At 41.4% G+C, this 22,576-nt stretch overlaps 4 protein-coding genes across 4 annotated transcripts; 1 reads left to right on the top strand and 3 right to left on the bottom strand.

The window, feature by feature from the left end:
- Positions 1 to 1,963: 1,963 nt before the first annotated feature.
- On the top strand, positions 1,964 to 4,779 carry LOC121694328 (hatching enzyme 1.2-like). The gene is made up of 8 exons (XM_042074450.1): positions 1,964 to 2,123; positions 2,212 to 2,293; positions 2,396 to 2,536; positions 2,631 to 2,748; positions 3,166 to 3,344; positions 3,485 to 3,566; positions 3,704 to 3,828; positions 4,739 to 4,779. Exons 1-8 carry the CDS (start codon positions 2,055 to 2,057, stop codon positions 4,762 to 4,764), a joined length of 822 nt encoding a protein of 273 aa, XP_041930384.1. The 5' UTR covers positions 1,964 to 2,054; the 3' UTR covers positions 4,765 to 4,779.
- A 1,607-nt stretch (positions 4,780 to 6,386) lies between these two features.
- Positions 6,387 to 10,808, bottom strand: tgfb5 (transforming growth factor, beta 5). Its single transcript, XM_042074652.1, has 7 exons — positions 9,458 to 10,808; positions 8,975 to 9,138; positions 8,430 to 8,562; positions 8,005 to 8,115; positions 7,666 to 7,831; positions 7,310 to 7,463; positions 6,387 to 7,181 (listed from the first exon to the last, which is right to left on the bottom strand). The coding sequence occupies exons 1-7, from the start codon at positions 9,795 to 9,797 to the stop codon at positions 7,023 to 7,025; spliced, it is 1,227 nt and encodes a 408-aa protein (XP_041930586.1). The 5' UTR covers positions 9,798 to 10,808; the 3' UTR covers positions 6,387 to 7,022.
- Positions 10,809 to 12,675: 1,867 nt separating this feature from the next.
- On the bottom strand, positions 12,676 to 14,144 carry trmt112 (tRNA methyltransferase activator subunit 11-2). Its single transcript, XM_042074653.1, has 4 exons — positions 13,917 to 14,144; positions 13,409 to 13,510; positions 13,050 to 13,142; positions 12,676 to 12,959 (listed from the first exon to the last, which is right to left on the bottom strand). Exons 1-4 carry the CDS (start codon positions 13,989 to 13,991, stop codon positions 12,858 to 12,860), a joined length of 372 nt encoding a protein of 123 aa, XP_041930587.1. The 5' UTR covers positions 13,992 to 14,144; the 3' UTR covers positions 12,676 to 12,857.
- A 1,608-nt stretch (positions 14,145 to 15,752) lies between these two features.
- On the bottom strand, positions 15,753 to 22,020 carry LOC121694475 (neuronal acetylcholine receptor subunit non-alpha-2-like). Its single transcript, XM_042074651.1, has 6 exons — positions 21,757 to 22,020; positions 20,300 to 20,451; positions 17,742 to 17,786; positions 17,528 to 17,637; positions 16,227 to 17,118; positions 15,753 to 16,110 (listed from the first exon to the last, which is right to left on the bottom strand). Exons 1-6 carry the CDS (start codon positions 21,815 to 21,817, stop codon positions 15,967 to 15,969), a joined length of 1,404 nt encoding a protein of 467 aa, XP_041930585.1. The 5' UTR covers positions 21,818 to 22,020; the 3' UTR covers positions 15,753 to 15,966.
- Between the last annotated feature and the right edge of the window lie 556 nt (positions 22,021 to 22,576).

A 22,576-nucleotide genomic window follows, 5' to 3' on the forward strand; every position in this document is an offset into this window, starting at 1 on the left:
AAATCATCTCCGCCAAGTTCCGTGAAAATCAGATGAAATTTGAAACCGCTTTTGTAGAGTTTGGACTAAATCCAATATGGCGGAGGTCCAATATGGTGGAAAGTGACGGAATAGGGGTCGATGAACTCGGGATGGTCCAAGGATTCAGACGCTACCTCAATTGTGAAAATCAGACAAAAGAGTCAAGGATCATGCGCATGAACGCATGTCTAGCGTTGAACTGGTGGTGGTGCTAGAGTGTTCAATGTATATGCATAAAAATTGCTGTGAGTGATTGGGACAGTGTCCTGACTAATGGTATCGAGTTTTGTTATGTTAACTCAAAGCGTCACGGAGATGTTAGTCCACTTCCTGTTTGGCGGCTTAATCGCCATATTTGATTGGCTGTCAAGGGCAAACAAAAATGAAATTGAAAAATGTGACCAGTATCTTTTGTGCGGCTCGGGCAGAAGATCATCTCTGCCAAGTTCCGTGAAAATCGGATGAAATTTGTGACCGCTGAAACTTTTCATGAAACTTTTCATGACGTGACAACTGGTTATCAAATGCTGCAGCTGCTTGAAAATAAGCTGATTATTTGTATCAGGTGTGTTGGCGCAGGGGGGAATCTGGAACATACAGGATAGGGGGTCCAGGAGAACTACGCTTTTGAATAATGCCTTAGCAAAAGTGGTTTAACTGCATAATGTTGCCCTGAGGGAACGGACAAAAAAGTAAATAAATGAAAACTAAATATGCATTTGAACAACTAAATACACGTCTTTACATATATTAATGCACATACTATTTTTGTTTATACATTTATTTCAGTTTAAACACATACATGATGAGGGTTAAGGATCTACAGTGTGAGACCAAGCATGCTTTTGTAGCGTCATCACCTAACTTTTCCAGCTACACTCAGGCCCAGTGCTGTTTTTCAGCGGGGTAATACAAATTCAAACTGTAGCCATTTTGGGTTTTCTCTGTAGACCCATAAGGTCTTACCCATGCGAATCCCACACAGGCCCACTGTGGGGTAGAACATGATGGGCCGTCTGGTACATTTGTCAGTGTTTCAGGCCTATCCACAGTACCAACGATAACTATAAAGACAAATGTAAACATAACTGCAAGCAGCAATGAGGGGGCCAAGGAGCTCAACAGGACAGAGTTACTGTGGAAACTTTATCTAAACATGTCAAACACATCGCTGTAAACACTGACAGCAACTTTCATGTTAAAAACAACAGCCTAATAAATTCATCCAATGTGTTATTACTAGCATTTAAAAAGTAATTTTCTTCTATTTTTTTGTTATTTACAAAATTAGTCCTGAAAAGGGTGGTCGTCTTATATTCAGGGTTGTTTTTCGCGGGCCAATATGGTATCTGTATGAGATAACCGTGTTGGCCCACTCAAGTACACTTGTTCCCTTAGTTCCATAAAGAAACTGATGATTTCTAAAAAGATTCTTAAAGGATATGCTGTATTATTTATTGGTGTTTGTTTAATTGTTCTTATTTTTAATTGTTTTTTTACTATGATTACTGTGGGGTATATCTTACAACTGATAGCATATTTTTACTACCATATTTCTCTTGAGACTCAGTCAGGACGATGGAATATCAGGATCCAGTCTTTTATTCTTTTCAATGAGGGGCCAGTGCCCCTCAAGGTAGAGATGCATGATTGTGTCACCCCATCATGGGTTTCACCAGTATTCTCTGACTATACAAAATATTGCCCCGACAGATGATAAGGCTGGTAGAGGTAGTTCCAAACACTTGCCCAGTTTTGTCAATAGCCATGCCAGGACCACATGCCAGCTACCAAGCCAAACATCCTTAAGCACTCTGCATAACATGTTGTCTTAGTCCAGTTGTTGAATTTGTGGGAGCAGTGGTGGTGTCGTCCCATAAGAGCTTCCATTAGACACCTGACCCTGACAGCAGGCTTAAATCCCCCTGCAGACACACCTGTGGAGGGCTGTATAAAAGCTCAGGTGAGATGGGTCTCAAACACTGAGCTCCAGTGAAGTAGCCGTCCACAGCATCTCCACACACTGAAGCAACATGGACCTCAGAGCCTCCATCTCCCTTCTGGTGCTGCTGCTTGGCCTGTCCAAGGCTCTGCCTCTCATGGTAAGAATACCTGTGATATTCAAAACTCCACTTCTAAAGGCTATCTGTGGGATTCTCCTGTTTCATTTAAACCATTTTTTGTCTGTAGGCTGATGGTGATGAGAATCACATTTTCCTAGAGGAGCGTGACAGTGTGGATTTGACCACACAGATTTTAGCTACCAACAATGGTTTGTTTCTCATTGTTTAAACAAATGGACAGTTAAGTTGAGGGTATGCACAAACTCACAGAGTCTCTATGAATAACTTTCAAATGATATTTAATCTTTCAGCTTCCAGTGAATTTCTAATTGAGGGAGATCTTGTGGTGCCAAAAACCAGAAATGCTATGACTTGCTGGAACAATAACTGCCTATGGAGGAAGTCTGCTAATGGAAAAGTTGAGGTGCCTTACATAGTGAGCCCTGATTTCTGTAAGTGAACTTATTTGTAGTATTCTGTAATATGCTGTACATATATTTTAAAGCACATCCATTATGCATTTATAACCATTATTTGTGTTTTCAGCTTCCTATGATGTGATGACAATTCAAAATGCCTTGGCTACCTTCAGCAGTAAAACCTGTGTGCAGTTTGTTCCTCGCTCAACCCAGGGTGACTACCTCAGCATTGAGAACAGGGATGGGTGAGTTCATTTAGCACTGTGCTGAAAATGCTTTTCCTTCTATGGTCGATTCTATGGCCACACCTACCTGCCTGGAAAAGGTCCTTTTGTCTTTTATACTACAACCCCATACTATCACACTGGTATCACTTTTTAACTTGTATCACCTTTTTGTTGTTAAACAATATCAACAAAGACAAGAAATGCTGATTATTGTTTGAAAAGTCATCTAAAATACATGTACATAATGTTAGCTAAAACATTCTGATTGCAAAGAATATTTTTGTGTACACAAACAAAATCAAACTTAGCTTATGCAATCAATTGTGATGTGATGAGGACCATGGTCTTTTTTTTTATCATAATTAATTCATATAATAATAATGAATGGAGCCATATTGTAAATGTTTCTATCATTCTTCCTCCCATCTTTCTCAGGTGCTACTCTGACCTTGGCAGGACAGGAGGCAAACAGGTGGTCTCTCTCTACAGGCCCGGTTGTGTTTACAGCGGCATCATTCAGCATGAATTTCTTCACGCTCTGGGCTTCCAACATGAGCAGAACAGGAGTGACAGAGACCAGTATGTGATAATCAACTGGGAAAATATCGACTCACGTAAGCTGCATTTCCTTCTTCACATGAATATACTGCAGTCTTGAATTCATTTTATGTTTGGACATGTTGACAAGAACATGTTGACAAAACTGATTGAAAAATGATGAATAGCTTTAAAAACCAGCACGATATCTTGGCAGAAATGGTTTACAACTTTCAGAAACAATCCACCAACAACCTGAACACTCCATATGACTACTCTTTTGTGATGCATTATGGGAGGTAAGAAAATGGCACCCAGTTAAAAAGAATTATTTGTCAAGAGCTGTGTTATCTTATGTGTTACTAAATTAAAAAAAATATTGAAAAATATTGCTCCTCAAATGTTTAAAATCACTGACCGTCATGTTCTTCTATAGCACTGCTTTCTCAACCAATGGAAGGGCGACAATCACACCAATTCCAAACCCAAATGTGCAAATTGGACAGAGACAGGGAATGTCCACCACTGACATCCTGAGGATCAAGAAACTGTATGGATGCTGTGAGTATGACCTCCTGTATAATATGGAGTGTTAGTAACTTTGGGATTGCTGAAATGATGGGTTGTTTGCTGCAATAGAATTCAATTCTGACCATTCCTTCTTTTTTCTAACAGAAAAAGCTTGTCACAAAAGAATTGTGAACTTTATTCCTCTCATGTTGATATCACTGGAAAATAAAATGACTGAATAGAACTCACTCAGCTGTTGTCCTGCTGCATTCATGTATTATGGCAAAGAAATCTATTTCCATAGTTAGGCCAAGATGGTTATGGTCATTACTGTACACACTTTTTGTCCAAACCAACCTACTTTATAATAAAAAAATACTTCAACATTTTAAGAGAAATGTACAGTAATCGTAGTAAAACAACCAATTGAAAATAAGAACAATTATACAAACACCAATAAATATACAGCATATCCTTTCAGAATCCTTTTAGAAATCATTGTTTCTTTATGGAACTAGGTAACTAAGAAACTCTTGTTGTAACCACTTTTCTGAGTAAACCACATACTTGGAATACCCCCCTTGTCAATCAACTGTATTTGTAAACAATAACAATAACATTAGTTAAACTCCAAAAGAATTGAATGTGCAATTTCACTAGATGTGACCACAGAATGCATTTCAAGTCCAGTAAATGACCATATGGAATTCACAAACCATTTAGTTTGAAAAGGAGTCTTAAAACAGAAAGGGTAATCCTGGTAAAGCTGACTGTGTGGTCTAAACACTTATGTGGCCCTGCAGTGACTGCCATCCATGCTTATATAAATGATGATGCATGAGCCATGATGTAATCAGTCTCACATCTGTGAAACCAACTCAAAGTCTGACTCTAATTATGTACAAAATAAAGCATAATCATGGTGAGAGGCACTCTTCCTGTTTTTTCTTTTCTTCGGTAGGCTTTTTTACTGTGTATGGAGCGTAGGCCTACTACCACAAAGCAGCTTCATCACATTCTCCAGCTTTGATCCACAAAAGCAAGCCTGTGGTGACAGTGGCATCCAAAAAAAGCTCCTCTGACTCCCAGATGACATATTCCCACCGTCTATTCGCATGCAGGCCACAGACGTCAATAGTGGCCGGGCCTTTAATGGGTTCCTGTGGTTGGAGTGTCAAGGTAGGTGCCAGTTGTCTATCACAAGAAGTTACTGAGGGTCAGCATCCCACCACGATCAACACAGACATCCAAGCCAAACACACAAACCATATCTGCAATCAGAGTTTATGCTTCAAAGTCTGGGTGCTGGCTGTTCCTCTTTGTAATCTAACACATTTCTGTCATTCTCTGGTGGAGACACTTCACACCGTCCTCCACCTGAACCTCTGTGGCGTGTGGTTGCCTCTGACGTCCCTTGCTGCGCCTAAGACACTGAGAAGTCTTGTAAGAATGATATTGGAGACTAGACACCCTGAGGACACAGACGTAATGCCTTCCCCTCCTGTCTACACCTGAACAGGCTGCGTTCTGTACTCAAACCAACTGCTGCCCACAAGCCTCACCAGAATCCACTGTTCCCATTCAAACATATTTGTTTGTACAATGCAGCTAATGTTTGTTTAAACGGGTACTTAAACTGGTAAGCAGTAAATCACTTCAGCTTTCTACAGTTGATGTTAGTGACCTCAAGTGTGTTAAATACTGTTATAAATAATGTGGGCTCAAAACCCTATGATGAATGCATGCATGATGATATGAATGGCTCAAAATAAGAGTGACTCTTAATTTCAACAAGAGATAAATATGTAACACTAGTCTATCTATCTTCCTTTAGTCCTGGCTTGGTGCCCCTTGGCCTGGTTTAGAACAACTTGTTTTCGTAGGGCGAGAGACCGAGATGAAGGCATTTGCTGTGTTTAACTACGCCCTGGCAAACACAGACAGCTTCTCATTCTCCCGAGATTGAACCTTCCGACCGCAGCGCTATCCAGATAAACATTCAATCTATTCCGTACCTTCTCTCTTCAACAAACATATACGAACGCGCGAGCGCGCACACAGGACTGAACGGAGAGAGAGAGAGATGCCAAGAGGCACATAGCATGCATTCATATAGAAACGCGCTTTAAAAATAACCTACATTACTCCCAAATGGATATGGTTATTTAAGACAAGAACTGTTTGAGACATAGAGGCGGTTTCGATGCGAGAGCAGTGACAGAAATGTGCATTTTGTTAGCGGACCTAGACGATAAACCCACGACTATACACGGTCGATATAGGCCCAGCTCAAAGGTTCGACTGTGACATTCTCAACCCACGTCTCCCTCTAACGGAGTCTTTTTTTCTGTCCACTCGCCACAAACCCTGAGCCCCAAGCGTTTAAATCTGGCTTTTTCGTGAGTGGTCGGTGTCTGGAAATCGCTCACATCCTGTTTACGCCGGAGATTTTCAAACCCTGACCGCATCTAGCTGGCAAATCCCTTAGACAAATCCGCACACTCAACCCTCACAAAAGCTCAGTAGCTGGGAGAAGAAGAAAAAATACAGACTCAGCTATCTTCTTCAGAGGAAAAGGCATTTTCATAGATAAGCTTTTAGTTCTTAGGTTCTCAAAATCATCCAATTTTAATGCTCTAATCATAAAACATGACAATTAATGCATAGAAACTATTTACATTGTGAATATAAGAGGTCTAAAAAATATCCATCTATCACCTCTTACCTAATATCATCTAATTATGCCTACTATACAGGTATATCCCACAGGGAGAAACAACCCTTTCTACAGTGGGACTAATGTAATCTGGATACAGAAAAAAGAAAGAAATACGATTAATATTCATTAATTTACACATTGCAGTCTAGACTTGTTATTTAGCTGTGAGAGACGGTATACACATACATGAAGTCCCAAAGCCAAAGTACAATCATGGTTTAAGAAAAAAAAAAAAAAAGCATAAATAGACACTCGCCCACACGCACACTCAATACTTAATCTCCCAAAGGTGTTACAGCACAAACAAACATACAACTATAGATATTTACTTTCTATTCATGAATATTTTACACTCCATGACAAAACAACATTGGTACATTTGTGCATTTTTGTGCAGAATCTGTGCATCCTGCCAGACACTGAAGGCATGTGAGTCTCTAGCTTCCTTCTTCACTAATCTCCAGAAACTATCCTCTCTTCTTCACACTCTCTGCCTGTCTGCCTCTTTCTGTCCCCTTTCACATGATCAGCGACACTTGCAGGACTTGACCACCATGTTGGAGAGCTGCTCCACGCGAGGGGTCCGGCCCAGGAAGTAAACGATGGTGAGGGGCTCCAGGTCCTGGGGCACACAGCAAGGGGAGGCTGACGCCTCGGGATTCAGTTTATTATACAGTGGCAGGATCTGCGTAGAGGATAAGGAAAATGAGCGAGTCAACAAGAGACCCACTAAGCTCACAAAAAAGCATACAGGTAAGTCCTGTAATACTCTGTAATTACGGTAATAAGAAGTGTACCAGTAGTAGACCTCACCATGTTGTAGTGATTGTCAGCACTCCAAAGGTAGGGGCAGTTTCCTGCGCAAAAGTTGGCTTTGTATCCTTTTGGTTCATGTATCCATTTCCAGTTAAGGTCCCGACGAAAATCAATGTACAGGGACCTCAGACAACAGCCCTGGTCCGCATTCCTAGCAGTGAGAAAGGATAGAGATACCATTTAAGTACAAACACAACTCTAAGACAATACAAATACGTACCTTTAGCCTTTGATCACAACTTCAACATATATCATTAGCTTGCATCTGGGCTTTTACCACAAAAACAAATCAGGAGCAAAAATTCAGACACACCCAGCAATACACGTTTTGTGAACATTATGCATGATCATACCGAGAGCATGTGGTGGTATCGGGAGCAGCCCGCTTCTTACGGTTTTTCTTCCCAGGGTTCTCCATTCTGTCCGTTGGGAGAAGGGTGAGGATCAGGTGGGGGGTCTTGGTGCTAAACTCAATCTGACCCTTTGTGGGCCCTTGTCTTCTAAAGTCATCATCAATGCCTGTAAAGGTTAATGGAAAAAAAAAACAATTCAAACATGGGTCAAAATGCTATGTCCACATAAATTTGATGCAGCGTCTTGTTTAACATTATAGAACACCGACCTTGACATCCTTTTCACTTCTAAACAGGGGAGAATTAATACAAATCTGTAACTACAATTACAGTCATTACCTGCAAACCGTGCCTCCAGCTCCTCACTCTTGTTGGGCACAATATTGTTTGTGGATGGAACGAATGTACAGCAAGGACAATGAACACTGAGTTTCAGGCCAAGGTTCCTTTCTGAGGACAGAGAGAACATACACAGATCAGTGGATTGAGAGCTACATAGATATCTACATAAGATAATAAATATATAGATCAAGAGAATCTTCATGCCATTATTTTCCCTGTATTCACAATAGGACATACAGTAGTATAGAATGAATCCTGGAATTTCCTAAATAGGAATTAGATATTGTCTGGGCTACTTTTTCACTGTAATTTTCTTCCACCATTCCATATGATAACTACAATAACAGTTATGGGCACCTGTTAAATTATATATAGGAGTATGAGGGTTCATATGTAGGTTCGTTATTGGTCAAAGGCCTAACCTCTGTGTGCCAACCATTCCTTGACCGTCTCTGTGACATCAATGGACATCCACGCCCCTTTCTCTTGAGGATGCACTGTCCGAGAGTCAATGTATCTCTGTGTGGGAGCTGTCTCAACATCAGCCTTCAGCAGCTAGGACAGAGAGAACAGTGAAAATGTAAGAGACAAAGGAGGACATATTACATGGCTCTGCCAACCTAATTCTCCTCAGTAGTGACACACAGTGAAAGCAGTCTGGCTCTGAGGCTTGGGGAAACAGAGGGTGCATTGGGTGGAGTTGTCGCAGAGCTAGAAAAGAGCAGTGCCATCTAGTGACTACAATGGATGACTAAAAGTTGCCATAGCCAGAGACACCAACATTATATTAGTATATTGGTATAAATGTACTTCATCAAATTAAAATGACTCTGAAGTTTTGAAGTCATACTGACTTTGACTGTGTCAAACACATGTGTTTCTTGTGCTATTGGAATGACAGAAATGGTGAGACATCACATAATTTCATGACTGGGATAATTATATGCACAACAGGGCCTGTAATTACCTGATATACCTCCACCCTCTGTTCGGTTGCGCGAGCCTGGGGGTTGGGAATTCTGTAGATCCTGAACTCTGCCTTTACCAATGTACTAGAGTTTCGCTCTACGTTAGTGACATCAAAGCCCACCACTCTATAAAATAGACTTGGTGGAGTAGGGTTGATGATGTCTGTGTAAATACAAAAACCAAATGCATACTGATTTACGACACGTTGTGATTATATACGTGCAATCTTCTACCCTATAGCCTAAACAAGGCCTCAGTGGCATATCATTAAAAGTATATTAGCCATACCTGAAGTAGCATGACGTCTACACTACCGTTCGACGGTAGCCTAAGTCATAACAAACTACCAATGGTAGTTAAAAAAAAAAAAAAAAAAACAATTTAAGGGCAGATCAGATGTCGACATGTATTCCTCTGCACTTACAATGAACTATACAGTGCATTGTGGTCCACAAAGCAGCACAGAACACGGTTTACTCACTGGAGTCAGGTGGTTGCATATCCACGCGCTGTACCTCTTTGGCGTAATAATCCTCCTCACTGCTTTCGCGGTCGCACGCATCTGCCTGGAGTGCCCGCTCCTTCAGCAGTTCTCTAGTGCTGTTGTAGAGTAACATTACCTCTGGCGGTACTGCCGTCGGTGTTGGACTTGGCTCTGCTTCAGGCGGTGAACGGATACGGAGTTTGCTCAAAATTTGTCCGCGCACCGCTTCGATGCGTTTTGACTTATGGTCGTCCAAGTCAAATGAATGACAAGTCGAAAGCCCTTCTGTTGACACGGTTAGTTTTAGCATCAGCAATACAAAGTTGAAAAACAACATTGTTGCATAAAGCTGAATGGTAATGATCCGTAACAGTAGTCCAGAATTCGTGTGTGTGTAATTCCCTGTTGAGGTCCGGTATCACTGATGGTTCCTTTAAGAGCCTGTGGATTTTGAAGGACTGAGAGTGGCGTAGGTTGAGCTACCGTCTGTAGCTACCTGTAAAATGACCCAGAGAACTTCCAAAACTCCACTGTTATTCTGTCCGATGTGTTGTGGTCTCATAACATTCAGGTGACGACAAACATCCACAAGCAACGTTTCAGACGAACATTTCAGCTGAGCAAAGTTTGAGTCCCAAGAAGAACAATATCTTCATTTTTGTTTTATCGACAATTTTAGCCCATGACAGTGTAATTTCCAGCAGCGGACCCAAACACCTGACGTTTAGGGCATTGAAAAGAATTCTGAGAGCTAGTGTTTTACATCGCCGTTAAATATGGGAGATTTCATTGCTTAGTGAGACAGACTTGCTGAGCAAACTTCGAGCCTATGTGGCCTCCAAGTGATGGTTAGCGTTTTTGCGGTCTGTCTTGGAACTTAGGAAGAGAATGCTATTTTTGCTGAATTTCTTTCGTTTAATGTTAGGCTGCAATAGTGTCTCTTTCCCGTGTCATACTAATCATCCCGATAGGCACTTCACTTTTAACTTGAATAAATAAAAATAAAAAAACATTTCTGGTAAGCTTAAGGCTATGGTTTGTCGCTTCAGCAGTTGTTTGGCGCAAATAAATCCAACGACATTTCCAGACACATATTCACCTATTTCGGCTGAAACTCGAAAAAGTATCTCCAACTGAAATCCTTGGCGCAGTTCTCCTTGGAATTCGATGACTCCAACCGAGAGAAAAACATGGAAATGGCTCTCATGTGAATGGTCAGATTAGAAATCTAATTTCAGCTGTATATTCCATACGGACATTGAGTTGCACGTGAGCGTGAAACTCATGGACAACCTTCTCTCTTGGATAGAGAGACCAAATCGATCTCAGTCGAGAGGAAGAGACTCAGACAGAAAATGTGTGTACGGGAGGCAAGAAAGAAAGGGCGAGAGAGAGAGAGAGAGAGTATGCGCAAACGTGCGCAAGGGATAATACCCAATAGAGTCTATGTGAATCAAATTATACAGGACAACACACGAAGAGATTGGGCTCTAAAGTTTCAGTGGAAGTGGAGTTCATTTCAATTGTGGTCAACCAAAAGAACAAGATGCTTTTGTTAATGCGCTGCCTTGCCTCAGTGAAAGTCCCGAGGCTGAACTTTCTGCCACTGTTGGAGGCGCACCTCTTGGAGCGGTTGATGGCGAAAATTGCACAACACATTCTTGCAATATTCGTGTTCAGAAATGTTTGCCTCCACCCTGCACAGGTGGTTGGTGGTTATTTGTTCACTACTCCACAAGTCTCTCCCTAAAGACATATCAGGAAATTGTTACATTTTTAGTCTATAATTTTGCGCAAACGCGTTTACATGGAGGCATCGAGAGCAAACCTAAGATAATCTAAAGCTTTGAAATGCTCCATCTTCATTTTGTGCACACCCTTTCTTTATCCTACCTCTCCCTGCTCTTCTCTCCGTCTCATTGTTAATTATACGCTAGAAAATACATGATCGTTAATCTTTCAGAGCGCTGATTTATTGCTGTTCCTGCTCTTTTCCCATTATAACGTTATTATAGTTTTGGTCACAGCCCTGTAATTGTGTCTCAAACTGTAAGTAGAAGGAAAAGGTAATGCACCGAGTAGAGTAGTGGGGACAGACCTCCAGACGAGGCTCTTTTAGTGTTGGGGTTCACATCCTCGGGTGGTTGGTGCAGTTCATGGGAAGAAATATGTCGTGTTCAAACATGACTAGAGCATTTCAATTTCATTAGCATGACGCCTGCCACAATCCAACTCGACAAAATGCTACGCTGACGTGGATGTGGTCAATTTGGCGACATCTAGTGCCAGAATCAGGGGGCGTGTGGACCGAAGATGCCTCCCAACTCTAGTGGCTAGCTGCGGTATTGCAATATGGAGACCGAAATGCTTCCTCAAAAACATCGTATCCCTCTTTCTTTTGACCCGCTTGAAGATATATTTAGACACACTGCCGTGCCACGTCATCATATGCTTGAAGTCTGCATTTCGTTTTCAACCAGAGCTGACATACTGCGCCTAACTCAAACTAAGAAGACTTAAATTGCCAAACGAGAGATGTGCCTTTATATTAATAAAACAGATGTGGATCTGGGTCGACTGATACAGTCCATTTTCTGGGAACATTGACGAGATTCTTTTCCATCACATCGCAAATGAGAAAAGCAGAAAATGCAATTATCGAAACTTTATCCCTTGTGTATAAACCAGCCCTGAACTTCTGGCAAAGAGTCAGTAGAACGTAGGATACAATGGGCTTTGATTGCATTTAGCCCATAAGATAGAAAAAGTATCTGTGGATGATGCAAGAGTTCTTTTCTTTCCCTGGCACTTTTAAAGACAACATGAAATACATAGTTCTTCCTTAGAAGCTTGCTGTGGCATCCACATCCTTTCATAGTTGTGTAATACACTTTATACAATCTAACATGATTTGTGCATCTGATGGCATGCAATGGCAAGCTGAAACAGAGAAGTATTTTCAGGCACTCATTATTCATGAGGATCCTCAATACACCCACAAGACCAGAGGCATAGCTGTGAAAAGTTGACTAATATTCAAAAAAGGTGATTTATAGGGTGTATAGATATATCCATTGCACTCAACTACATTTTGCCCTGCATCTGAAGAGTTACATTTGTACATCGCCAGATTAACTGGCAATGTCACATTATTGGTGAGAATAGTTATTGTAGGTAAGTCATAGTTGGTTTAAGAAAACTACAAAAGACTGGAGGGCATTCAACCATTTTATTATTTTTAGAACATATGAATTTCAATAAAAACACATAAATAAACCAAAATCACAGAAAGAAAAACAATCCCCTATGGAGTTTGAACGTCAGATGTTTAGGTGGGATGAAGGAGAATTTTCAACATAATTTATATAGCCTATCAGAGGATAACTTCTAAAAAATGTTAGGATTCATCGTCATTTAACAGCATGTTAGGAACTCCTCTTGAGATGGGAAACTCTCTTCCTGATTCTGGGCACTGGAGACACCCCTCAATTACCTCCACCTAGAGAGAACAACAACATTCCACAGAGAGTTAAATTAGCTACACTCCACATTATGTGCTCTACTCTCGAAACCACATGAGAAGTCTCACCTCTAACAAAACTCTGTGAACTTTGCGCAGAAAGTCATCATTATTCTCAAATTCGGGGACAACTGTACCCGGAAGATCCTGAAGGTGGCCCAGCTGCAAAACATATTAATGACAAAATATAACAGTGTTTTGTGTGTTGTGTCGATCTGTGTATTTGCATACATATTCATATCAAAACAGAAGTCAAGTGCATAGGTGTTGTGTCTGTAGATCTGTGACCTATGATCTAGTCAAGTGCATTATCAAGTGCACAGGCCTATGTGCGTGCCTATAACAAGCATTCTAAACATATATTATCATGACAATTTGCGCCGGTTCATGTTTGTTACCAAAATTAACGATAAAGGCCAAGGACTCACCCCATCCGCTGCCTGTATTAAGGCACTCCACTCAAGCTTGGGGATCATCCGACTGACAAACTGTGGGTTAAACTCCACCTCGTTCACCTTAACCTCTGTTGCCTTTGAGGAACATCAAGACGATAATGGGGGTTGAATGAACCTGCTCAGGTAAGGTGGTCTAGTTTCCCCATCCCTGACTTCACCCCGCACATTTACATTTAATAGCAATTAGATTAAAGACGAACAACTATCATGTTGGTAGATTTCATATCCAGGACACAATACAAACAAGCAGAGCGACGTGGCTATTAGCTACAAGCAATGCAAACCTGTAACGTTAGCGTTGTTCAGCATAGGCTACAGATTTTTCTCCGTAGATTTTTGTCGATACGTGTTTGAATTTACCTTGACACTTAACTGCTAATAACAATTTGGCCTGAACCAATTTAAAAAACAAGTGTCGACAACTAACAAGATAACATTAATATTAACTATCTAACACGAAAGACAACAAGACAAGTCTTACTTTGATTAGAAGTGGGTATCCTTTGGTTACTCCCTTCACATGCGATGTTAACATGTTGTGTGTAAGCAGTTTCATGATGGAATTGCAATTATTGGTTTAAATGGGCAAAACACAAATAAAAGCTTAATCATCAAAGGCCTGCGCCGAAACACGAATTTTCGCTTGTATGCAAGGAAAGCATGCGTCTCCGACTTGTTGGTGTGCAACAGTCAAAGTGTTCCGCTCACAACAGCAACGGTATTGATTTCAGGTCCTACGTTTAATGGCAACATTCAAAATTAGGTTTTGCTATGAACTAACCCAATTATCTGTAATCTAACCGATAATATAGATACGGGCATTTTACACTAGCCTCTCAGTGCCTAATATGACTGCCATTTCTTGCAACAATAAGCCCCACTCACCTGCTTGAGTCTGCAAGTTTGAGCTACACTTCCATGATGAGTCTCTGTTTGCTGTTAACCGCTTCGACCTACCGATCTACACATATTTTGTAGGCTAGCCTACAAATCCTTTAAGGATTCCCAAGTGTCTTTTTTTTTTTTTACATCATTGGACTTAACCTACTCAAACTCATTGCAGTCACAAACTTGTTACAAACTCCACCCTTGGAAACTGAATGGTCATTTTCACATGGAAAATACTATGGCCCCCCAGACCATATGGGAAAAAAAAACCTGTAGGCCTATGGTTCATATAGCTATATATGCTATTGGGCAGAACTACGTTCTGTTTCATACAAGTTCATTGCATGTCTTTTACAAAATATTAGATATCAGTGTGATATGTGGGAAATTACTATTCATTCAGAGAATGAAAATGCAAATTTATAGAAATTAGCAATGAAAACACTTTGGTAAACAGTGAATGCTTCAACATCAAGTTTGTATTGAGTGCCTTCCAACACGGAGCTGAACAAGTATTTTCTGTTCATAACCTGCCCATGGTTTCCAGCCCTACCCCGAATCCAGACGATTTTCAAACAATAATTAAACACACCTCAAACTATATGATGCCACACTAAGCAAAGACTTCCTAAGATCATATAACCTGAGGCCATACTTACTAATACCATACTTATGAATATGTCTCTATGTCCTCATCTCAGATGGCTCAGATGCCGGATCATCCATGTATTTTGTAAGAACAATCACTTAAATACAGCTGACCGAATCAGAATGAAAATGGCTCACATGTACATTAACATTGTCAAACCAAATTTGGTCTGAATTTGTGCAGCAGTATTTGAAATAATAACTGCGTGATAAATGGCGGGATGGAACTCTGCCAATGGAACAATTGCCTTCCTTCATTTTGTCATGGAATGTAATCAGTTGCCAGGGCAATAAAGGGAAGACTACCTGATATAATTAGTGCAACTCTCACCATCTTCTGCAAGAGTGAATGAAAACTAACTGTAAGGCTTGTATCGATGAAGTACAAATGAAATTTTATGTAATAAGATTGTAAAATATTATAATTTTAAACCTCATATAGGCTAAGTATTTTGATTATGCCATTTAAAAAGATATGTTAGGTGAGTTAATACTGGATAAAACAACCCTATATACTGTAACTGACATGTAAAGACATTGTAATAAATGTAAATACTATATTGGGTATTTAACAATATTTTAATTAATTGCAAGATTTTTACAAATGTACAGTGTGTTATACAAACAAAACACGAAAATGGTTCTACACAGAAAATATTTGTTTTGCATTACAACCAAAAGACTGTAATAGATTAGTAGATTCAAATATTCAGTATGCTGTAAATAAATATACTAATAATAAATGACTAAAGTAAAGTATTTCTGTAAATATGCTGTTTATTCCAATCTCTACAGTTAATGTTAAAACTACTCATGACCTTTGCAAATTTATAGTGGTGTAACAATCTGTCAAACAAATCACTCTAAATGAAGTGTAATTAATGTTCTGTAACCGTGTGTAACTACTGAGGTTAGCTGTGCTGAAGCTGACAGTTGCGCTAACACCCTCTGAAAAGACTGAATGTGAGATGTGGTGCATGGGATCTGATCAGAGGTTATGGCGGCGGAGGTGGAGTGCTGAGGAACAACCGTACAGCAGGGGTGAAGATCAGAATGGTTCCGAGCACAGAGACGGTGAGGAAAGCCCACAGGAAGATCCGGTCCAACACTTGCGCCACAAATTTCCAGTCCTGCACCACCTAAAACAACACAAAACCCACACTTTTTAATTTTAATTGTGATGTCATTTTTGGCAGACGTGTCACATTTTATGCTATGTTGGACAGGAAGCAGGCCAGCATAATGTTCCTCTTACCTCTCTGATGAAGTGCTCTTTACGGATGTGGCTTGAGATGTAACGGACAGAGTACGTGGCCTTCTCCAGCATAGTGACCAGGGCGTGGTCCTCGTCCTCCCTGCTGCCGTCCTGGCTCCCGAGGGTCCCTCTGTGGCTCTTGGGTTTGAGCTCCGGGCTGATGGGCTCTAGCTCCGGGTAGTGGTAGCGGTCAGTGTGGCCCCTCATGCACAAGAGACGAGGCAGCCTCTGCAAGAAGAGCCCCCGCACCCACGGCGACATGGGGTGGTAGGTGGCCGACGAGCGGTGGTGCACGTTGATGACAAAGACGGTGACGATGATGGAGAGCGTGACGAAGATCATGATGAAGAGCAGGTACTCGCCGATGAGCGGGATGACCTTGGAGGAGGACGGGATGATCTCCTCGATGACCAGCAGGAACACGGTCAGGGACACCAGGACCGAGGTGGAGAGCGAGAGCTTCTCGCCCTCGTCGGACGGCAGGTAGAAGACGAGGACGGTGAGGAAGGACAGGCCCAGGCAGGGGATGATGAGGAAGAGTGTGTAGAAGAGGGGGAGCCTCTTCAGAATGAACGAGTAGGTGATAAACGGGTAGGACAGCACGTCGTCGCGACGGTTGCCCCTCGCACCCGTGGCACTGAGGATCTCCCACTCGCCGTTGTCAAAGAAGTCCTTGCGGTCCACCTGGTCATCGGTCAGGACCAGGTCCACCATGCTGCCGTCGTACGTCCATGAGCCAAACTTCATGGTGCAGTTCTGCCGGTCGAAAGGGAAGAAGGTGACGTCCATGGTGCAAGCGGACTTGTAGCTGGCCGGCGGGGTCCAGGTGATGGTGCCGTTGTATTTAACAATGGCCTTGGTCATCAGAGAGCCCTCAAAGCGCCCATCTGCACTGTGCAAGACACAGAACACTAGGATGAGCCGAGTCAGGCCTACAATGTAATTCATTTTGTTTTATTTCCTGAGGCAGTATCTGCAGACTAATTATTCAGAAGCGTGTTACTGAAATAAAAGACTGAACTCAGCGGCTTTGCTTATGCAATTTTGTTTTGCTTTTTACATAATGCTGGATATTTATTTGACCAAGGCGTGATTCAACTATGGTATTAATAATGAATGAACTCACACGTATGCGCACACACACATGCACATACACACAAAAATACATACACACACACACACACACACAAAAATACATACATACACACACACACACACAGACAGACAGACAGACAGACAGACAGACAGACAGACAGACAGACAGACACACACACACACACACACACACACAAAGGGCTTACTTCTCATACAGCACAATGTCAGGCAACCAGATGCTCTCTGAAGGAACCCTGATTGATGTGATCCCCCCATAATCCTCTGGGTTCCAACGCAGCTTATAGTCTATCCACTCCTGCCAAAACACACACTCATAATGTATGCGTGATGTAAAAAAAAAACAAGGTTAAATTCTGTATATGTCTTGAGTTTTGAATTTAGTTGTGACAATGTCCTTACCTGCCACAACCAAACATTAGTGGTCATAAGCTGGTTCTTTTCATCCTGAAAAGAACAGACCAAATTAGATACGTAAGTGAACTGAGCAATACAGTTCCACTCAATCACAATACAAACAGTGAGAACAGAAATGGCAACAGGGGAAGGACAACCTATTCATGATGCATTTGTACTGTAGGTGCATGACATCTATCTATCTATCTATCTATCTATCTATCTATCTATCTATCTATCTATCTGTCTGTCTGTGTCTATCTATACTGTATAACTGTCTGCAATGTGGTAGTCATAAGGCGGGGTCAAGTCATTTTTTGAGTTAACAGATTTCCCCCAGGGGAGCTTCTGACAGATCTTCGCCATAACAAATTCTTGGCTGCCCACCACCTCAAAAGCCATCAAACATAATCAAAGGCAAGTGGAACACAGTATCTAGTGTTAAGCTCCATGCCTGAAGCCAAAGAGTTCCTGACAGAATTTTGACCGGACTTGCCATGATGTGATTTCAAGGTCTAAGAAAGAGTTTTTGTGGTTCAGGGCTTAGATGTTTGCCATTCATGTCTGGGACTGAGATATTTCATCATGACTAGACTTGTACTGTATCTGTGAGTGTATCTTCCAAAGAATGAGACTGAGAAAGACACTCCGTTAATGCCAGTCAGCTTTGCAAGGTTAGAGGCTAAAATTACCTTTAGGAAGTGGGCACTTGCCAGTAAACGAAAGGCAGATAAGGTAACTCTGTTTTGCTCCTGGTCCGCTAATTATGCAAAAATGATGATGTAATATGTCAGCTAATTGACTTTGCTTGGCCTGGGGGGAGAGGGTGTCTGTGTCTACTTGGGAGAAGGAAGCGATGAAGCATGTGGAGAGCCGAGCACCAGAGCGTCCTGTGCTGCCAGAGCTGTTGCTATTCTGAGGCAGCACTGTGGTCCTGCGTAAAGCGGACATCCTGTTGGGTTTTTATAGATATTTAGTGGATAATGCTTTGTACTGAACCATAGCACCCACTTTCCACAGAGCCAGATGATGTGTTCCTTGGGTAAGCCACAATGGAAGGGCAACTCATTCATTTTTGTGAACAATGAAAATATCATTTATAAATGTAGTTTTTATGAACATATAATTTAGAATACATTATAACATTATATACATGAAAAATACAATATAAATTCCAAACAGACCAAACAGTTTTTCACAACTGTCAAAATTGCTGCGCTTTCAAAATATGTGTCTTTTCAAAATATGACGGGTGACGTTTGAAATAGAACACAAATGACTAAATTCAGAATCGGACGCCCATGTATTCAAAACTTGGCATAGAAAGAAACAACATTCTTGGCCACACACCCAGTCAACCTTTGACTATGATGTAAAATAGAAGACTTTGCTGCCTTTCATATGGCCTTACATAGATCCACTCTCTCCTCAAAACATAAAAATAATAGTCAATGCTAGAGGGCACATGTGCTAAAACACACCCAGGAGACTCTGAGCAGCTGAAAAAAAGGTTAAATCAGGAGGAACATTTTTGGCATGAACATCTGAGCAAAGCAAAAAAATGCCTGAAAACACAAATGCTTTCCCAGCCAATTTTTTTTGCTCCCTGAGGTCTGGGTGCTTTCAGAAATGGTAGGCCTACAGTACCATGTCACAGGACTATACTTTTAAGTCTAGCAGTGCACTCTGCTTACGAGGAAACAACCACTCAGTAGTTTTATAATTACTACCAAGTTCTCCTGTTTGTTCCTCATAGCAGTTCTCTTCTTTTTTAACATTTATTTTTCATCCAAACTTCATACGTGCAATGCCCAGCCGTTATGAGCTAGTCAACCAAATTGTTTTATGGTTAAAATGTTGATTCATTTGCACAGAAGAAATTGGGCAATTACATACATTTTCCTCCCTGTTTTCTTTAATATCCATATGCAGAGGGAGAGAGAAAGAAAGAAAGAGGAAGGGAGAGAGAAAGAGAGAGTACAGTATAGGGGGGTTCTGGAGAGAGTTAATAATGAACACACTCCATTAAATGAGCCTGTAACTCTCCCTGAACATCAAAAAACACTCAGTCTGAGATGATGCAAAGGAGAGTGGGGTAAAGTAAAACGTGATAAAATAGGAGGTCTGTGAGAACTGCAGTCCAGTATCACTTCAGCGTAACCTAGTGAACTAAATAAAGTGTACAGTAAAAGTGTCATATGACAGGCTACATTTGCCACTCCTCCACGATTTCTCCACTTCTGAATTTTCAGACGATCATCTAGCATTAAGAAGGCTCTCATCTCCGTGGATGAGTCTATTTAGGGTAGATCATAGATATTGCAGTACCAAATGCAGCTCCCATGAGACCTACATCTTTCAGGACCACGGACAGATAAGCACAGATATCACGGTATATATGGTAGTACAATCCCTTTTACTGGAAATAATTAACTAGAATAAAAAAATCCATTGGATTACAGGTTTCCTGTATGCCATAAAAGGCGCATAATATGCAAACAAGGTATTACACAATGTAGAATGTGTCAGTTTGGCTTTGATTGTATGTGAATGTGTGATCTCACCACGTCGACAAGCTGTGAGATTTTGAGGCCAAAGCGGACAGTGATGGTGTGATTGGCATGCTGCGTGGGGCGGACCCAGCGCTGGTAACCCTGGAACAGGTTCCTCAGCAGCGAGTCCTCCATCTCCGCCAGCGACACAAACTCACCTGGGGCTGGGGACAGAAAGCAGACCTCCACTTATCGCTTATCACAGAGCACCAGCACAGCAGTTCCACTTTCATCACAGTAGCTCACATTTACTCCCTCTCTTTCTCTCTCTCTCTCTCTCTCTCTTTCTCTCTTGTTCTCTCTCTATCAGATAGACACAGCCTCTGTCACTAAGCTATGAATCGTGTGTGTCTAGTCTCAGCATAAAAATAAACAGGACCAAAATCTGTCTAGTTTTTACTGTAAAATTATGTCATATGTTTTTTCCTCAAAGCCACAAGCAGATTGTACTCTAATTTTAGAGGTTATATAAGAGGGTGAGAGAGAGAGACAGAGAGAGAGAAAGAATGGCAGGACGGTGACCAGAAAATTGCAGTTATAGGCCTTCGTCCCTCTCATATTCACCCTCTCGCCCCGAGGCATGGCGAATCTCAGAGAACAGATTCTCTAATCTACTTACAGAGTACCACGGTCAGTACAGTGAGCAATGAGGCAAGCAAATGCACACACACTCAGAGACCCACTTTTCTAAGCCCTCTAGCCCACAGAACGCGTACATGTTGTCTTGAAAGGTTTATTATCTTTCACACAGCATGCAACCAATGTGTATCATATGCAGTATTTTGACTTTGGACCTTGAAACAGTGGACATCTGCTCTATGTCACCAGAAGGGCATTCATTGTGAAAGCAGTTGTTATTAGTCATTTGACACCCTCAAATCTTCATCACTGTGTCAGCAGTGGCCACCTCTGGTCATGTCCTCTTGTGACATATTTCCCCATCACTAGGCAGAGAAGAGCTCTGTATCTCATGAGGGTGCAGGGTCAAATGTAGACTCTATAGGTTAGCAACATCAGGGTTGGCATGATTTAGAAATGATACTGTAATGTATGATGGTATGTTGATACAGTAACTGGTTATGTTGTAAGGGGAATATGTTTATGTCCCTTTCAGTTGGCTATACCTAAACACGAGTTTAAAAGACCCCAAATGTTGTGCGAAATTGATGAATATGAAAAATAACTCAAACGGTGTAGGAGATAAAACATTGTGCTGGAGATATTGTCACACAAGCTCTGATAACCAAGTGCATCGAAGATGTTTGTTAGAAGTTAGCCTACCCGGTGATTATTTCAGATATTTACAATCAGAACGCACTGTTGCGCAAGTCGCAAGTCCTCTGAAGAGAATGACTTCTAACCTTGTTCATCCCTAAAGCCTTTTCTAACATGCACATACCTCTTGGTAAGCATCCAATTGTAGTTGTAAAACCCACTGTTTATGCATAGAGAAATAGAACGTTACATACCCGGGATAGTGGCGAGGGTGGCAGAGGAAATCGCCAGAAGTACGGCAACAGTCGACAGCATCTCCGTTCGGTTTAGTCACAATTACATTACGCACCGATCAAGTCAAACCATGTGAAATCAAATGGCTTTTTCTTTATTACAATGAAGTATGTTGCAACGACCCTTCTGTCTTATCTGCAGGAGTAAGATCACGATGCAGAAGTGAATTATTTGCCTTCAAAAACTACCTCTTGCGACGTTGCTGGTTGATGGAACGTCCCGGTCGGTGAGTCCACTGCCGTTTGTTGAGCTCCGGTTCATTGATTGCACCGCGTGTGCTGATATGGGATGTGGTGAACGTGGACTAAAGAGGGCGCATCAGTGCCAATAACGGAATAAGAGTTTTCCTAAGATAACTTGTCTCATGATATCTTTGCCTTTTTGTCATGTTAGTTTATTAATAAAAGTCGTAATATTATTTAGCCAGGGAACTAAAGGTCCAGGTGATCTAAATTATTATTTTTTTTTTTTTTAAAAAAAGGTATGACAAGAACTCGGCTATAACCAAAACATATTGTTCAACTCTCTCAATGAATGTCCTATGTGGGAATACAATGTATCCGCTAGAGGGGGCAACGGTTCAATGTTCTCAATCTAGGCCTCTGTGGATATCTTGGCCTGTCCAATAGGTCTCGCTCTGCTCGACAAAAGCAATAACATCTTTTGGTCTTATTTGACATGCCCAAGTGCGTTTCTCACGATTTCTCACAATTTCTGCAAGTGCGTTTTGGAGCAATATAAGCGGGCAACAGTGTAGGGATTCCTCGTCAGTGGTAGTGA

Source organism: Alosa sapidissima, chromosome 20, assembly GCF_018492685.1.
Source record: "Alosa sapidissima isolate fAloSap1 chromosome 20, fAloSap1.pri, whole genome shotgun sequence".
NCBI classification, from domain to species: Eukaryota; Metazoa; Chordata; class Actinopteri; order Clupeiformes; family Clupeidae; genus Alosa; species Alosa sapidissima.

Bases quoted from the DNA above. Each gene is read 5' to 3' on its own strand.
- LOC121694328 (XM_042074450.1), top strand. From the start codon at position 2,055: ATGGACCTCAGAGCCTCCATCTCCCTTCTGGTGCTGCTGCTTGGCCTG. The intron at 2,749-3,165 runs GTGAGTTCATTT...CATCTTTCTCAG, and splicing joins AGCATTGAGAACAGGGATGG to GTGCTACTCTGACCTTGGCA. The intron at 3,567-3,703 runs GTAAGAAAATGG...GTTCTTCTATAG, and splicing joins TTTGTGATGCATTATGGGAG to CACTGCTTTCTCAACCAATG.
- trmt112 (XM_042074653.1), bottom strand. From the start codon at position 13,991: ATGAAACTGCTTACACACAACATGTTAACATCGCATGTGAAGGGAGTA. The intron at 13,511-13,916 runs GTAAGACTTGTC...TGTTCCTCAAAG, and splicing joins GATACCCACTTCTAATCAAA to GCAACAGAGGTTAAGGTGAA. The intron at 13,143-13,408 runs GTGAGTCCTTGG...TATGTTTTGCAG, and splicing joins TAATACAGGCAGCGGATGGG to CTGGGCCACCTTCAGGATCT.
- LOC121694475 (XM_042074651.1), bottom strand. From the start codon at position 21,817: ATGCTGTCGACTGTTGCCGTACTTCTGGCGATTTCCTCTGCCACCCTC. The intron at 20,452-21,756 runs GTATGTAACGTT...TTCTGTCCCCAG, and splicing joins CACCCTCGCCACTATCCCGG to CCCCAGGTGAGTTTGTGTCG. The intron at 16,111-16,226 runs GTAAGAGGAACA...GTGTTGTTTTAG, and splicing joins AAGAGCACTTCATCAGAGAG to GTGGTGCAGGACTGGAAATT.
- tgfb5 (XM_042074652.1), bottom strand. From the start codon at position 9,797: ATGTTGTTTTTCAACTTTGTATTGCTGATGCTAAAACTAACCGTGTCA. The intron at 9,139-9,457 runs GTGAGTAAACCG...GTATTTACACAG, and splicing joins TATGCAACCACCTGACTCCA to ACATCATCAACCCTACTCCA. The intron at 7,182-7,309 runs GTGAGGTCTACT...TCCTCTACGCAG, and splicing joins CTGACAATCACTACAACATG to ATCCTGCCACTGTATAATAA.